The sequence below is a fragment of the Diorhabda sublineata genome, chromosome X (genome assembly GCF_026230105.1).
Source record: "Diorhabda sublineata isolate icDioSubl1.1 chromosome X, icDioSubl1.1, whole genome shotgun sequence".
Taxonomy (NCBI): Eukaryota; Metazoa; Arthropoda; class Insecta; order Coleoptera; family Chrysomelidae; genus Diorhabda; species Diorhabda sublineata.
The window spans coordinates 1,799,110-1,816,413 of NC_079485.1; the positions used below are offsets into that span (position 1 = coordinate 1,799,110).

Consider the following 17,304-nt stretch of genomic DNA (forward strand, 5'->3'; position numbering starts at 1 on the left):
CAGGTTTTGTTTGCATATGAATGCAGATATTTACGAGGGCGGTTTGACGGAGAAGTATCTTTTGAATAAAAAAGTAACTTTATTGTAAAAAAATATTTATTTGTAACATTTAGTTTCAAATATCTTCAAACCATCTAAAAATAATCTTGCTAGGCAATGGGCAGGCGTTAAGAATGAAACAAAACTCTTTTCTTCAACTAATATAGTCATTAGTTCTTAAATTCAGCTTCAAAACGTGTCAGATCATTTTATCGGCCAGTTATGGTTTGTTCTTTTTCTAAGTAATCAATAAAGATTACAAACCCAGAAACAGTATGGCCATGATCTTATTTGTCAAACAACCGGTTTCTAATTCCCTGAGAGATGATTTGTTATGACATATCGACGATAAATATTACGTAAAATATCCAAACATTCGTTTGAATTTATAATGCAGCATCAAACAAAAATTAGCACCCACATCCAAATATCTGGGAATCGAAATATCTGGACACGGGGACGTGGAGACGGAAGTAAGAAACCAAGCTACAAGAGCCTCAAGAGCAGCAGCATACCTAAATGACACAATCTGACGAAATAAATACATTCGAACTGAAGCAAAAGCCCGCATCTACAAGACCGCAATCAGACCTATATTATCCTATGCAGCAGAGACCCGACCTGAGACCTCTAAAACGAAACGGATATTGGAGACTACAGAAATGAAAATAGTTCGAAGAATAGCGGGAACAACACTACTGGATAGAGAAAGGAGTGAAAACATAAGACGAACATGTGGGATAGATAATATCAATGACTGGGTACTGGATAGAAAGATAAAATGGAATGAGCACATTGACCGCATGACGGAAGAACGAATTTTGAAAATATCAAGGGACAAATCACCAGCAGGACAAAAAAGCATTGGAAGACCTAGGAAAAGATGGAGTGACATCCTCCCAGGTGACTGAGCAGAGGCAATGACCTGAAGAAAAACAGGCAATGATGCCTATACACAGCAGGAAGAAGACATTCCAAATAACTTTATGAATACAAGGACACGGTTTTCATTTCTCCTCCATTTCTGGAGGAATTAGAATAAGGTCAGTTCTAATTAAAATTAAAAAACTACAGGAATTGTTTTCTCCAGACTTACCTAATAACATAAGCAGTTTTCTACACATGAGTTTTAAAAGTAATCTATCTTCCAGATTTGTGTGAAATTTTGGAGATAAATTTATTCGGATACAAATTCTCTAATAGTGAGTATATCAGCCGTTGCAAGTCGTTCTTTTTTGATATTAGTTAGACAATGTAATGTACTTCACATAGTTTAATCGTATAGCAGAAATGTTCACATTTATGCCTATCTTCGAGTTACTTTTCATCTCTCCAAAGAGTGTTAAATATCGTCGATTTTAATCGTCGTATTTATTGGCTAAATTTTTCATCGGCAATTTTTCATTTTTTCCAATTTTGTATAATGATTTTCATATGTTCTGTAATCAACCAAAAAGCTTTGAAGTGAATAAACGTTCCAGAATGCATAGTGCCAAATTGTATACGCGTTTTTTATGTTTCGGAGTTTTAATAAACCCCAATATTCGCATATTTAACATGCTTTCGCCACATTGATTAATATTGATCACGTTACTCGCACAATTTATTTGTTCGATGCTTTTGCGTGTACAAAATAGCGGTTTTTGTGTAAACCGCTTAAATGTATATACATTGAATTTATTTTCCAATAAATACTCCAGCGTGTTTACTTAGTTCTCATCAAAATCGCATATTTTGATGCAAACCAAAATTCATTTTACTCTAATAAAATGTAAATATTAAAAATCCCCAAATAGAACAATTATACACATTAACCGACACACTGAGCATTCCACGTGTAGCTAATCCATTATATGCAAATAATTAGTGGTTATTGATTAGAGCTTTTGAAATCAAATATAATTTTATTAAAACAGTGTTCCTCCCAATAGGTTTTCGTTCATTCCATCAAAATCAATTAGAGGATAGTGAATATAACACAATAAAATTGATAATATTGAAGTACTTTTTACTTACTTTTTTATCTTTCCTTATTTCCTATGTCCAAATTAAACAATTCTGCAATTATGAGGATGACTTTCAATCAATATTTGAATCAAAATAATACATACTCTATTTTCACATATAAAATTAATTAATATTAGATATTGCCAAGTCATAATATTGGATATTTTTGAAAACGAAAATAATATGATTGAGATGCAATAATTGCATTTTTTTAATATCTTCACGTATTAAAATCTATTTATAGTATTTATAAAAAGTGTCAAAATGGCCATGTTATACAAAAAGTTTGCTAACTTAATTGGAATATAAATAAAATTCTTCATTAAAATGAGATGAAATTAGAATTGAGGAAAATAAAATATTCTCATTAAACTGTCTTCATTACTTCGTTGTAAATATCCCTGAAAAATTTTCTAAAAAGAGAAGTTGTGTAAAATACTGGAACGGTAATTGAAAAATCTCTTTTTAGCCGAATTTTTCAAGGAAAAATTAGACGGTAGGCATGACTAGAAGAAAAATAGGGGGCACATCATTTTTCCCATGTTTTGAGACCTCCTGAACACGATTATGATGGTTTATATATATATTATAAATATATATATATATTATATATATTATATATATATATATATATATATATATATATATATATATATATATATATATCTGTTTAAGCTACAATTTTTATTTTCGTCTCTCGAGCAATTGCAATGGGTCCGATTTGGTTCAAAATTATCATACATGGCTTTTTTGGCGACGGATTGATGTTATTAGAGATTGGTTGAAAACAAATGAATATTTCGAGGGGTCGCAGTGCAAAAAAAGTGTATTTTGACCTTTGCTAACCTCTGCAGGTCACGTGTAGGTTCAATTAGTTGCGAGATGATTTCCTGTCTAAGGTCGAAACTTTCCATCTCCACCCCTCTCCATTTTATGGTCATTTTTGTTATATTTTCTTATTTTTTGGCCAGAAAAAGTTTAACTAGAGGGTTCGAACTTCGCATGCAAGTAGGGGTGATGTTGAAGAATTGTCTTTCTCAAGTTCAAAGTTTTCTTCTTCAGTTCTTCTAGCACAAAACGCCCGAAATCATTTTGATAGTTGTAATTGTTGAACTGGACCGCCTCCTATTTAATGAATAATACGAGTATGATCGTTACTAGGGTGATTTTTTTTACTTTTCATTTTCGAAATTTCTTGTCATTATGACAATTTTTTCTTTGTTGTCAATTGGAATTGAACAAGAGGGTTCAAGACCACCGGGTCTATTAAAATTATGAATTTTCATTCGAGAGAGAGAGACTTACACTATATAATATATATTAGAGCTCAAAACTCACTACTGGAAGACAACAATTTGAAACTACTTTTAGATATCGCTATCCAAGTCACGATAACAACAATTAATGGTTCAGTTCATTTTATATAACTATATTCCTATGGAACAAAATTATGTTGAGTATTATTTAATACCTTATTTGTAGATGGTGTATCATGAATAATTTTTTTTTCTAATGTTCACTTTGTTTATTAAATAATTATACCAAAAATAAGCATTTGTATTCAAAGTATTTTATTTTTTTTTAACTCAACATTCAGCAAGTTTTTTGAGACGTTAGTAAAAAATTCTTTGAGTGCTAGGACCGGACTAATACTGGATGTGGTAGGAATTCCATACCATCAACTTCCGACGTCTTAAAGGTTGAAACACTTACTTACTTTAATTCATATTATATTCTACCAATGTTCTATTAACCAAAAATACATTAAATATCAATTCAATAGACCTTATTGCTTTGATAAATGAATACAATCTAAATAAAATGTATTCATCCTATTATATCTATAAATAGTGAACAATATCATAAACCAATATTTTAAGAAAAGGTTATATTTATTATTTTTACCAAAATTATTTCGGTTATTTTCAATTATAATATTCTCAGATTGCAATTTTTTTTATAGTCAAACATGAAAACTAAGTTCAACAAAAAAAACTTGTGAAATGTGAAATATGTCGTCTCATTGTGGCGGACAGTCGAACAAATGGTCAAACATTTCTCTGTAATGAACAGACGAATTTGTGGCCGCACAACGCAGCATTCAATGCTTTTGTCATATTATATTGTGAATGTGCGGACCTATCGGCACCAGCGTCTATCTACCGGCACTAATTAAATTTGAGAGATGATGTGTTTTGATCAGGATTCTCTCTGTACAGCTTTTACTGGAACTTACTTTTGTTTCGTCTTTCCCTGAATTTATGTTATATCAAAAATATGTCAGAAAAATAAATATTGTATAGTTTTTATAGAATGATGAAAGCAAATTACGTTGGAAAGAACGCAATACTTAATATAATAATGTAACTTGAAGAATAGACATTAGAAAAGGGATAAATATCGAAACTGTTCAATAGTTCATTCCTGAAATTTTTCTGAAATGTTATTAAAATTATTGGTATAGGAAAAGAATAAGGGTCACACAAAATATTTGAGATTCCAATTTCTAATATGCATCCTACTTCTCTACAATGTTTCGCATTCAGCGTAGAACATGCCCAAATGATTGTAAGAAAACTCGTGTCGAGTTTTGTAACGAAATCAATGCCATTCTTAATTGAAGATAGTTTCGCAACCAAGCGTTTCATTTCCCAATATTTATCTCAATATATTTACTCCAGTGTTTCATAAATATTTGTCAGGCTTATAAAAGGGAAATACTTGCAGGGGTCTAAATTTAGATGTATTGTGTTACTGAAAACGTACTATTTTCAACACATATTTCTACATATTACAATTTATCGAATTGATTTAGAAGATTTCAAGATTAACATTTAGAGCTTGATTCTTAAGAAAAGATAAACTCAAAAAATTTAGTAATCATAATAAGGTCGACAGTAGCATACTCATAAAACTGATAGCGGACCTATTAATTATTTTATTATCTAAATTATTCATATACATTACGATAAATCACATATTAATTTATTATATTATTTTTTAGATGTACTACGGTTGATAGTATTTTTTTTTCACAATCTAACAACTTATTGAGTATCTTTCTAAATTCATTTCATATTTTTCTGATCGGCTTTAAAACATTTGATGCACTTCATAGTTTGATTTGGTTTCTAAAAGTCTTTATTTTCTCAGGTTTGAATTATACATAGTGATAAGATTTCATTATTTTTATATTTGGAAAATTGTCTGCTGAAAACAGAAAATCGACCTTACTGCTAGTATAGATTAATTTGTTATTCATGTTCTTTACGTAGTAATCCTTAAGTATTTTTTTACAAAATATGATGAAAAATCAATTTCTTAATCCTAAAACTCAAGAAAAGTGGAAAAAGTAAACTATTTGGATGTACCACCACTGATGTTTATGTACTCCGCCACTTTGTTTCAGCAACAAAGAGAATTCGAAATCGCGCCATTCGGCAATGTACACTGAAATTTTCATTATCAGAACTCTCAATTGCGGTCCAAAATTTTTGAATAAATTTGAATCTATCACGAAAGTGCTCGTTTATTAAGCTTTCAATTGCTTACGAATGCTTCGAATTGTGGTTTTTTGTTTCTTTTTTAACTTTTAATCACCTCAATTTTATTCATTTTGTGTTCTTTCTTGTTGAGGTTGATTGAAGCGAATGCAAAGATTGAATACGAATTGTTAAATTGTATTTCAATCAATCGCTATCATGTCTCTATATTTGCACATATATAAATTAAGCACTTGATACCTTCCCAAACTATTGTTTGTTGCACCAGTAAAAATTCATCTATCTTATTTTTTTTCTCACTTAACGTTTATTTAGGAAATATGACCTTACTTGGTCCAACAATAACCGGAATCCTAGTTTTAATTGCGAGTGGCATACAAGTTTTGCTACTCAAATTTTGAGATATGGCAACACTGATTCTGAATATATCAAATCTTTTTTGCCATCAGAAAGTTTGACATTTTTAATAGTGAACGAGCTGTCAAACGAGTGCTATATTAATGCTTACAGATACTTGAAACATCCATCTTGGTCAAAAAATGGAATTAACAACACGAAGATTTTCTATAATTTTTGACGTGGATTAAACCAACAGCAGTGTGCCGAACAACTCTCTTCGACTTTTGGTGATGAAAATGTCATTCCATTTGAGCAACATAGAACGTCCAATGCTGAATAATACACCAAGATTTGTTTGTCAGAAGTGTTCGAAAAAATCAGGGAAATCAGTTGCAGAAGATGATTCATTTTCCACCACGACAATGCAAGCTCTCACACATCAGATCAAACAAAAACGTTGTTGAACATTCAAAATATCGAATTGATGGGTCATCTGCCGTACAGTCTGTTTGACACTCAATGATTTCGTCTTATTCCTAGAGATCAAAAATAAATTGCCAGGCCAACGTTTTTCTACACTGAAGAAACGGTTGATGCGTTCAAATCACATGTTTTGGAGATACCTCAATCGAAATGGAGAAAATGCTTGGTTAATTGGTTGAAAGAGTATTGATCTTAATGGAGAATATTTTGAAAAACCATAAAGCCACATTCAATTATAAATATTTGTTTTTAACTGTCCATCTCAAAACTTAAGTAGTAACCTTGTACTTATATATTAAAAAAAAATCAAAAACTCCTTCTATTTGTTACTCATTATCATTTAAAGACAAGAGAATATAAATTTCCTTATATTTCATTGAACCTAGACGTAATACGTTATTTCTGAAAACACTGAAATTACATCCAAATTTTACCTCAAGCTTCTAACAAAAAATATTTTGAGAGTGCATAATATTTACTTTAACCTTTAATTACAGTTTCAACAACTACTACTGATGATAAGAAGTCTCTAACCACTTCGGAATTGGTGAAGGTGTCAACAAAACGAGCCAGGCCCAAACCGACATCGCCCAATAGACAGGGTCCACAACAATGTCAGGTAATGGACAATAAATTTGTCATGGAAAATATTGAATGGTTGCTTATGAACTTTGATAGTTATTTGTCATAGCTGTGTTTTCATAGAGCTTACAATAAGTACAGTAATAAGTAAAGTGTTTATTTAAAATAGTTAGAGGCACTTAAATAAGACAACAAGCTTGTGGCAACTTCAAATTGTTTGAAAATACTATTTGAAATCAATTGCAATGAAAAATAAGTTCTTTATGTTAACCAGAAGAGAGAGCTACAAAGATTGGACAGAAGGGAAGCACCACTGTCCACGCCAAAGCGTCCATGCAAAAGAGTTGGTGTTTGGTGGACTTTTGAAGAACCCATCATCAACTCTTAGTTGATGAAAGAACAAGTCGCGCTGATTAAACACGGTATAAAACCTACGCTAGTTGAGATGAGAGTTTCTCCAAGAACCTGCATATCCTCTAGATTTGATTATCATTTGTTTTGAAAACATTTTTGATAGAGAAGAGTCAATCAAAACTGCCTTTATCGATTTAGACTTACACAATATTGGAGAAATAAAATAAATGTTAGAGGGGTATATTTAAATGAAATTTATGAGGTCATACTTTTGATGTAGATTCTTCGAATTTATTCTTGGATATAAAAGGACGATGGCTGCTTCTATTTGCACAAAATACGGTGAATTCTTTAAAATGTAAACCGATAGAGCCCAAATATCCTGCCATAGATTTTATGACTTATTTGACATTATATGTAAACATGAAAAATAAAATGATACGCATTTCTGATCACCCAAAGACTTTTTTTGATAAGTAATTGGCTTATTTTGTGGGCCCAAAAAATGTATTGAAGAGAATACAAACATGTATTAGTATTCATTTCGTATTATTTATCAAAATGGTTCCATATTAAGAGTCAGAATGTCAAGAATGGGATGGAATAAAAAATATCAAATATCAATTTTCCTTTGTCCAGTGAATTTTACTTAAAGTTGCAAAAAAATGTCTGTGCGGCTTTTTTGCGTTTAGATAATAGTATATGGAATTGGAACGAGAATTTTCGTTTAGTGAAGTTTATTAAAGGAGAGATATACAAAACATTCTTTGTTTGCGTACAATATTCTTTCTAAGGTAAAACATACTTTAGAAGCATCCTCAGGACCGGGATCTACATTTTTCCCTTGCATCATATTAGAATCTAATAGCCTAGTATAGTTCACAAATATTTTTATTCGTGTATTTAAGAAGTTATTATTATATAATATAAGTAAATTCTCCCATCATCTTTATAATGGTCTCTAATAGAAGTTTTTTGACTAAATAAATAATAATGATGAAATAAGAGGCTCTTGTGGGATCCCATTAGTTACATAATGCATTTATTTTTAAGATTAGTTGGTAATATGATTCAATAACTACTTGTCTACAAATCCACTTGACAGGTTTGGTTCGTGATGTGAAGTCGGGTCATTCTAGTGATAGGTATAGAATATTTATTTTATTTATTTTGGAAATTTGCAATTTTGACACCCTTTTGCAAAAATGGTCATGGTTGTAGAAAACCGCAAAAATTTAATTTAGCTTAGGACTATCCCAAAACTCTCTCTATATTAGAGGTTATGTTAAATTGTAACTAAATATTTTCCAAATAATAGAGATGATCGTCTTTTTTCAAAATTTTTTCGCTTTAGAAAACCCTTGCTTTCATACAAATATCGCTTATGTCATCTAAGGGTGATATTTCTTCTCACGTAACCGCAAAATCTTGCACGAGCACTAGTCTTGGACTCTACACAAAACATTACTACTGACGTAACCCCTAATTTTCACAGAAATCGTAAGGTAGCTAAGCCTATGTTCTTTAACAAGAATAAGTGTATCTTCGATTTTTCCGGCTTTCGTGCCAACCCTGTTCATTTTATTACTTTATTTTGTAGGCACTGAAAGCACTAAATTGGCAGGGCTGCTCCAGATTGAAACGAGTAAAATTGAAATCGGGATCATTTTTTAAAATATAATCCGAAATATCTTAGGATCCAATCTTAATTATACCAATTTTGTAAGCGTCGTAAAAAAGAAATTGGAAAATTTCCGAAAGTAAGAACTGAGTATTTTAGATAAAATTGAAGTGGTCATTCCTTTTCCTTGTATTTATTATCACAACTATAATCATCAGTATAATGCATTGCTACATACAATAATAAACATAATCACTGTCAAGAATTACTAAAGAACAGCTTAAATAGAAACATCCAGTCGGAAATACCAACAGAAATGAAGTAACTGGTGCAGAACTTTTTTGAAGTACCAATCAATGGTCTCACAACCTAGCGGTACTTTTCTCAGGCTCGGCAACATTCAGGAGACTAATAGAGTGGAGCACGGCGTTATGGACAATTATATCCATAACATAATATCAATACTTTTTTTCCTATATTCTCCCAATTTATATCGAACCGTTTTTTCTCTATCTGGCTTTAAATGTTTATTATCTCTTAATTCGCCATCTATAAATCTCGTCTTGCAATTTTTTATGTACTATTGGAAAAATTCCAATGTAACGAATAGCTGGTATGATATTAATTCAGAGTTATGTAAAAACAAGGAAAAACTCGAATGGAAATGTGAATTCCAAAAATATCTTTTTTTGTTATATTCTGTAGGCTCATCAACACGAGTTCTACATATCATATTGTGTCTGTAATAGCCCTATCTGCTCTGTAGTATTTGAATATTATGAAAATGAAATCATTCGCAAGAGAGAATTCGTGCAGTTTTCTGTACGTATAGTAACAGTAGCTACTAAACAGTGACGGTTCATGTTTAGTAAAAATAAATAAAAATAACTTTTCACACATTATAAATTTATTTAATTTCTTATTTCTTAGACCTTTTATATATGTTTATGTTTCTAAATCGTATTGATTTTAGGTCTTTTCTATTATAAAATTAGTTTTTTTTTTTTTAATTTAAGACAGATAAAAATTGGACGTTTCGACTACTTTCACCCTTTATCAAAATATAATTTGACTGTAAAAATTTGCGTATTTATATTAATCAATAGATCATCTACAACATTAATATCAATATAAAAAGGAAATTAAATCTGTTTTAACAAGAAAAATGAATGTTTCCTTAATTTTTTCATCTCAAAAATATATAGCAGCCATCAATCAAATTAATTGTAGTTGTATTGAAATTTACAAAATAAAGATAAAAATTTTACTCTAATTAGAGAGAAAGAAATGCTTTATTGTCAAAAAATTGTTACAATTTGTTGACAAAAGCTTGTAAAAACTAAAAAACAAACATAAAAATAACTAAAATTAGATACAAATGAAATTAAATATCAATATACAGAATACAACCATAATGAGTAACTAATTTATAGGTAATAGTAATAGATAATAATTAGTAAATAAGTCCTTATCAAAAATTAAAGCAGTATGCAGCATGACCAAAATTAAATGCGGGAAAAGATGTTCTTGATGTTAAGTCACTTCTGTTTCAAAACTATATATAGATAGATAGATAAAGATTGAAATTAGGTCGAAACGTCAGGAGAAATTTCTAATAAAACGCAATTACTCATGAAAGAAACCTATATTCGAAACGATTTATCGAAAAAGTATATAAAAAATGTCTAAGGAAAAAGAAAAGAGCCAACAATTACTTTCCTGGCTAATACCACGGAGATTATTGAATTACATCTCCTCTGTAGTACGTGACATCCATCGAGCTTTTTCTTGATATCGACATACCTAATGCAAAGAATAGCGTAACGCTGACCGGTTTTGAGGTTATTTTTCTTGTAGAAATATCTTACTAATAAAGTTTACAAAAATAGACAAGTAGATTCACAAACATCAAATCATTGTATTTTACAAATGATGAAGCTGATACCACAAACCTATTTAAGTGATTCAACTGAAGAATTTTATACAAAATCCTGTTAAATCGTAAAAATTTGGAACATTTCCTTCAGCATTTGTTAAATGATTTTTTGCCATTTCTTTAAATGAAGGCTATTGATCTAATATTCTGTTTAAAAAGTTCATCGTTGCAGTCACTACTCTTTTCAGGACCCCCTGTATATTTTGTTCCAATGCCAAAATGCTTATATGCCACACTTGTTTAAATCCTTTACCTGTTTATATTTTTGTTGGATAAATATTTTTGTTTTTATATCTATTATAATAAATAACATGTATTTTCATTAAAACTATTCCAGACGTGAATTTGTATAAAAATTAATCCCAATGTTTTGATCAAACTTCATTTTTTAGCCGAAGTATGCAAAATAATTGACCAACCATAGCTATCGTATGTGATATATCTAAAAATAAAGAATGAAAACAAAAATTGAACACTGAAACACAGCAGATTGTATAAGGATGAAGCTTTCTTCACAATAGAAAGTAAGAAAAGATTTATAGACTGGAATAGAACTAATAGGTCTACATACTCCTAATTTATGCAGCTTTAATGGGGAAATACAGTCAACAATCAATGAGTTCTTGGCCTGGTATAGTAAATAAAATGCATTCACAGAAATCTTTATACACGCATCAGTAACAAGTCTCAACAATTTTGCTCTTTCGATCCCGTTTGTTATTATACAAGTTGTTTTGAAAAATATCTTAAATTGAGTTTAGCGCTGTTCTACCAACACGAATCCAGAATGGAGGCTGTGACTTGTATCCATAATTTTCAACAATTTGCTTCGCTTTGGGGCAAGAATTATAATAAGATGATCGACGTACGGGAGGTCGTGCAGTGCAGTGCAAAAGCACGTCGAGTAGAATGTTGTAAGCGATGTTTGGAGCTTTTGCCGCGAAGACCAAATAAGTTTAATCCGATGAACGGGTGATCAAACTTCGGACTTTTACTATAATCTAATATCCAAAAGAGATTCCATGGAGTTGCATCGAAAAGGAGAACACGTGTCAAAAAAGTAAAGGTCACGAAAAGCACCAAAAAATTATGGCTACAATATTTTGAAACTACGAGGGTATCCTTTCGATTGACTTTAAAGAATAGAATACGACCGTGTATGCGGCATAATACTCTAACTTATTCAGAAAGCTGAGTACCGAAAAAAAGCGCCGCATAATCAGCCGAGTGGTACACTTGCTTCGCTTTCCAAAGCAACTGTACACGAGTAGTTCCTCCCAGAGATTGAACACCTACCTATTCGCTGATATGACTCCGTCCGACCATTTTTTGTTCGAAAAGCTTGAGGCCGAGTTAAGGGGCGAAAGATTTATCAGCAACGATAAAATTTAAATAGGCGGTGTGTTAGTCAGAGGTATTGAAAAGTCTGTGTGGAAATAAATGGGAGAATACATTGAAAAATAATCACAGCTTTCTTTCTATGTTAGGCTAAGAACTCATAAACCACACTAATATGATGTTTATCAAGCCTTCCATAACGAGCAGCCACTGGTAGTTAGAAGAAATTGGCCGCTCGATGCATTCAACATGAAACAACACTACTTTAAGCGGGGGGTTTTACAACGTTATTAAATTGTTTGTTCTCGTTCGTGAGAGGCATTATTGCGGTAGTTCGTACGAACATATTGCTTTTCTATTGTTTTGATGACTGCTCTACTTTCCTTCATAGTAGTCGACGAGTTTTGCTTGGAGAAAAAAAAAACAAATGCTATTTCTCCTTTCTGACACAAGTCAACCGTAGGTGTGAAGCGAGAATTTCTGAGGTCACTGAGGAATAGCACATCAATAGGAAAAAGCGATACGAAGCAATTAAATTGTCAGTAACAAAAAGTTTATGATTTTCTCGAGGACTTACTGGGCGTCGATCGTTTCAGTCAAATTGCAATTCAAATTGAGTACCTATCTTACTGTCTAATTATTTTTAAAATTTTCATACTTCAATAAGCATCATTACTATATGTTAAACTATTATTTTCCCCATGCCATAATCGTGTCACGTACCAATTATACGTGTATTTTTTTTATATGCTGGCTTGACACGTCAATGTTATTATATTTTAATATAATTCGATAAAAAATCAAAGTCTCTAAAAGTATATTGATCATTATAATAAATAGAGAAAAGGAAAGAACAGGAGGGTTATAGAATAAAATGTAAGCACATATTAGTCATATTCTACAAAAAAACCTATCGCATTTCATGAATAATATTGGCGCTGTAAATTGGTATGTTTCCTTAATAAATAAAATTGTGCTTGAATCATTTAACAATTTAACATTTCTATCCTTTGCAGGTCTGTGCCAAAGTATTTGGAAACGCCTCTGCCTTGGCAAAACACAAACTGACTCATAGCGACGAAAGAAAATATGTTTGTAGCATGTGTGGAAAAGCTTTCAAGCGACAAGACCACCTGTAAGTATTATTTCATTTTAAACTGAGAACTTTAAATTGTGATTCAAAATTTATATCGTAGAAAGCAAAATAGAACAATAAAACTAACTCTATTGTTTGACCAGACATATGCAATTTATATATTTTATAGAGTGTATCCATAGAAACACACAAATTTACTATCTACGTACAATTGAATATGCGAGGTGTAAAGTGTTGTTAATATTTTCTAAAAACATCTTCGTTCGAAATTCAAATATAAAATCGAAATCAAAATAAAGAAAAACTTCATCACACAAGATAATACCAAAACCTCCAAAGCGGGATAATACGAGGTCCCCAAAACTCTAAACACGCATGTCAATTTGACTTTATTCTTGGAAACTGAGTTAATTTATTGTGTTTTCGAATCACATCTCTTGTAAATTTTGAGACATTTAGGGTCAAATATTTGTATTTTCAGTTACTTTGGTTATTGACGTTAATTATGTCAAACACTAGTTCTTAATACTGAGTGAAATGATAATAAATTGTCATCAGCATCCTGCTTGGTCATTTGATTTGGCATCTGATTTTGCAGACATTCTGATGTCCTAATACTAGAAAAGAAGAGAAAATATTTTTAACTACTCCTATTTCAAATTAATAAATCAATTCTTCAAATTCAATGAGTATTTTATTTGTATTCCAGAAACGGCCACATGCTCACCCACCGCAACAAAAAACCCTATGAGTGCAAAGCAGAAGGCTGTGGAAAGAGCTACTGTGATGCAAGATCGTTACGAAGGCATACCGAAAACCATCATAGCACTCCCGCCACAACAGTTAACACTACAACGACAACACTATCTCCTGCACAAGGAGCTGCCTCGGGAGATGCTGCTTCACCGCACGGTTCCAGTTGCATACAGTATGCACCGCCTCCGACGTCGAATACAGCTTCGACAACGACGTCAGTTACAGCTTCCAATGGGAAGAGTCAGTTGCAACAGTTATTGGCTACAGATTCAACGAAGGTAAGTAAGATAAAATTTGGATGTATCATAGGTTGGAATAAAGAATTAGCAAGAGAAAGAACCGAAACCATAACAACTAAAAATCTGTAACCCATAAACCCGAATACAAATGTCAACACTTTTTATTTGATACATTACAATTTTAGCTCACAGCAAAAGCGAAGTTAATGCAATTTCTTTATAGAAAATTACATTCACTACGTCTTAGTAACTATCAATACTAACGTGATAACCACATGGTATTTAAATATTATTATAAATTATCGGAAATCTAGATTTTTCTTGTTACCTTAAATGTCTGATTAGTAAAAAGAGACGGTCGAAAACAAATTTCCGGATTTATAGCAAAGAAACCAAACGTGAAACTCAAAAATTTTTAATTTCTAAATCTAAATATCAAGCTACCGCATTGTCTCAATACACGCTCATGAAAATGGAATAAATCATAAGCGTGATCGGTTTGTATGTCATTCCATGTCAAATTAGCATTTCAGTCAATGTTCCAGAGATTTTCAATAGCAACCTACGATCGTTTGGAGAATCAGGATTGAATGTCTTGAATCGACCAGTATAACATTCAAATCTAATGTTTTCTTTTAGTAATAAGCATTTGTATTCTGACTTTTTATCTCTATCAATTTTTTGGAATAAAATAAGCATAATTTCAAGTTATTTTCCCTTTTATTAAAGAATAATTGTATGATTTTAATTTATACTCCACTCGTATACATAAAATTGAGAATATGAAACGAAGAAAAACAAAACGAATAATATATTATTCTTTTTTGTTTTTTCCGTCTTCCTCATCTCTGTCGAATTTCAATGTTGTGTTTGTTTTAAATTCTAGATTTTGTAATATTTATACGAAACTATTTAAACAGCTGTTAGAAAAGTACACCTATACCCCGATTTACACGGTACTTGTTTTACACGTTTTCGCTTTTACACGGTTTTCCTAATAAGTTTTTTTTTTGTTTTTATCGCACTCTACTAAATGCTACTGTGATTGAACACGTGCGCTGTGTACACATCTCACGGGGCATCCCCAGCTTATGTGGTGACTTGCTGCACAAGCACACTTTGTCTGTATTTAGTTATATAAGTTTTATCTACGGAAAATTGTATTTGGGAGAGTATTCTGTTTAATGTATTGTAATTAAATAAAAAAAGCCGTGAGCAGCAGAGCTCCATCACTAAAGACGAATTTTTCGTCGAATGAAGAATTTAACTAATACACAAACAAATCTTTCCATAAAATGAATTTCTTGGAAATGATCAATCAATTCTCAATCTTATTTCTTTATATGGAAAATTTGCTATTCCTCAATAACTTTTCATTTCACAAGTTAACTCTCTGTCTCTCTCGAATGAAAATTCATAATTTCAATAGACCCGGTGGTCTCGAATCCTCTTGTTCAATTCTAATTGACAACAAAGAAAAAATTGTCATAATGACAAGAAATTTCGAAAATGGGAAGTAAAAAAAATCACCCTAGCAACGATCATACTCGTATTATTCATTAAATAGGAGGCGGTCCAATTCAACAATTACAACGATCAAAATGATTTCGGGCGTTTTGAGCTAGAAGAACTGAAGAAGAAAACTTTGAACTTGAGAAAGACAATTCTTCAACATCGCCCCTACTTGCATGCGAACTTCGAACCCTCTAGTTAAACTTTTTCTGGCCAACAAATAAGAAAATATAACAAAAACGACCATAAAATGGAGAGGGGTGGAGATGGAAAGTTTCGACCTTAGACAGGAAATCATCTCGCAACTAATTGAACCTACATGTGAAATTTCATTTTTCAGTCGCTTTTCGTTTGACCTGCAGAGGTGAGCAAAGGTCAAAAACCACTTTTTTGCACTGCGACCCCTCGAAATATTCATTTGTTTTCAGCCAAACTCTAATAACATCAATCCGCCGCCAAAAAAGCCATGTATGATAATTTTGAATCAAATCGGACCCATGGCAATTGCTCGAGAGACGAAAATAAGAATTGTAGCTTAAATATATATATATATATATATATATATATATATATATATATATATATATATATATAAACTACAGACATTCGAAAAACCATTATAATCGTGTTCAGGAGGTCTCAAAAATGATGTGCCCCCCATTTTTCTTCTAGTTATGCCTACCGTAATAGTCTAATTTTTCGACTAAAAAAAACAGTGTTACCGTAATATATTACATATTTTAACCTGTCAATGCATTTTATTTTTATTTCTGTGTACACCTAAAAATATTGAAAAAAATCACAGCTGTTAAATAGCAAAATTATGCATTTTCTGCAAGCTTTTCGATTTACACGGTTTTCTCACGGTTTTCTACGATATGATGATAGGTGTACTGACATAAAAATAAATTGGTATATCTCTTATTACTTGTAATATATGTATACTCCATAAAAATACTTCAATTTAAAAAATTGTCAAATAATCTTAAAATCTTTTGTTTCGTTAGTACTTAGAGTTTACTTTATATATTGTTATCATTACTGAGATTACTTGGGGACTTCACACCCAACGCCTACAGAATGACATTCTTTTCTTAAGCATTACAAATAGGGACCTTTGCGAAGCCTGCCGCTTCAGGTGCATTTTTCTACAAGAAAAAGTTATCTCAGCGAAAACATAGATAAATGCTAAGTTATTTTTCTTCGGAAGTGACGCGCACGCTTATTCATCTACTTACTTCTTTTAATTTCGCCCTTGATTGACGATGGAAATTTTTCAGACTTGTGTGACATTTTTTTTCAGTTTAAAGCAAAGTTCTGATTTACTTCTCCCGTCGTAATAATGGCGAAACTCTTTTGAAGTATAGTTTCCCGCCTACTCCATTTTAAAATTGCGCAATTTAAAAATACATTCGAATACTAATTCATATTAATCGCTTTGTTGTAAAATTGATGTAACTACTAAAGACAATTAAAGTAATTATATAAATCCTCAATGT

The 17,304-nt window shown here is 31.4% G+C and overlaps 1 protein-coding gene across 6 annotated transcripts in view; it reads left to right on the forward strand.

The window, feature by feature from the left end:
* LOC130451589 (mucin-2) overlaps positions 1-17,304 on the forward strand; it is a 287,468-nt gene that overhangs the window by 237,728 nt on the left and 32,436 nt on the right. For all 6 annotated transcript variants that reach the window (XM_056790701.1, XM_056790704.1, XM_056790705.1 and 3 more), the window contains exons 5-7: positions 6,869-6,990; positions 13,219-13,337; positions 14,008-14,332. In XM_056790701.1, coding sequence (XP_056646679.1) covers positions 6,869-6,990; positions 13,219-13,337; positions 14,008-14,332 — 566 coding nt within the window. The remainder of the gene's footprint in view (positions 1-6,868; positions 6,991-13,218; positions 13,338-14,007; positions 14,333-17,304) is intronic.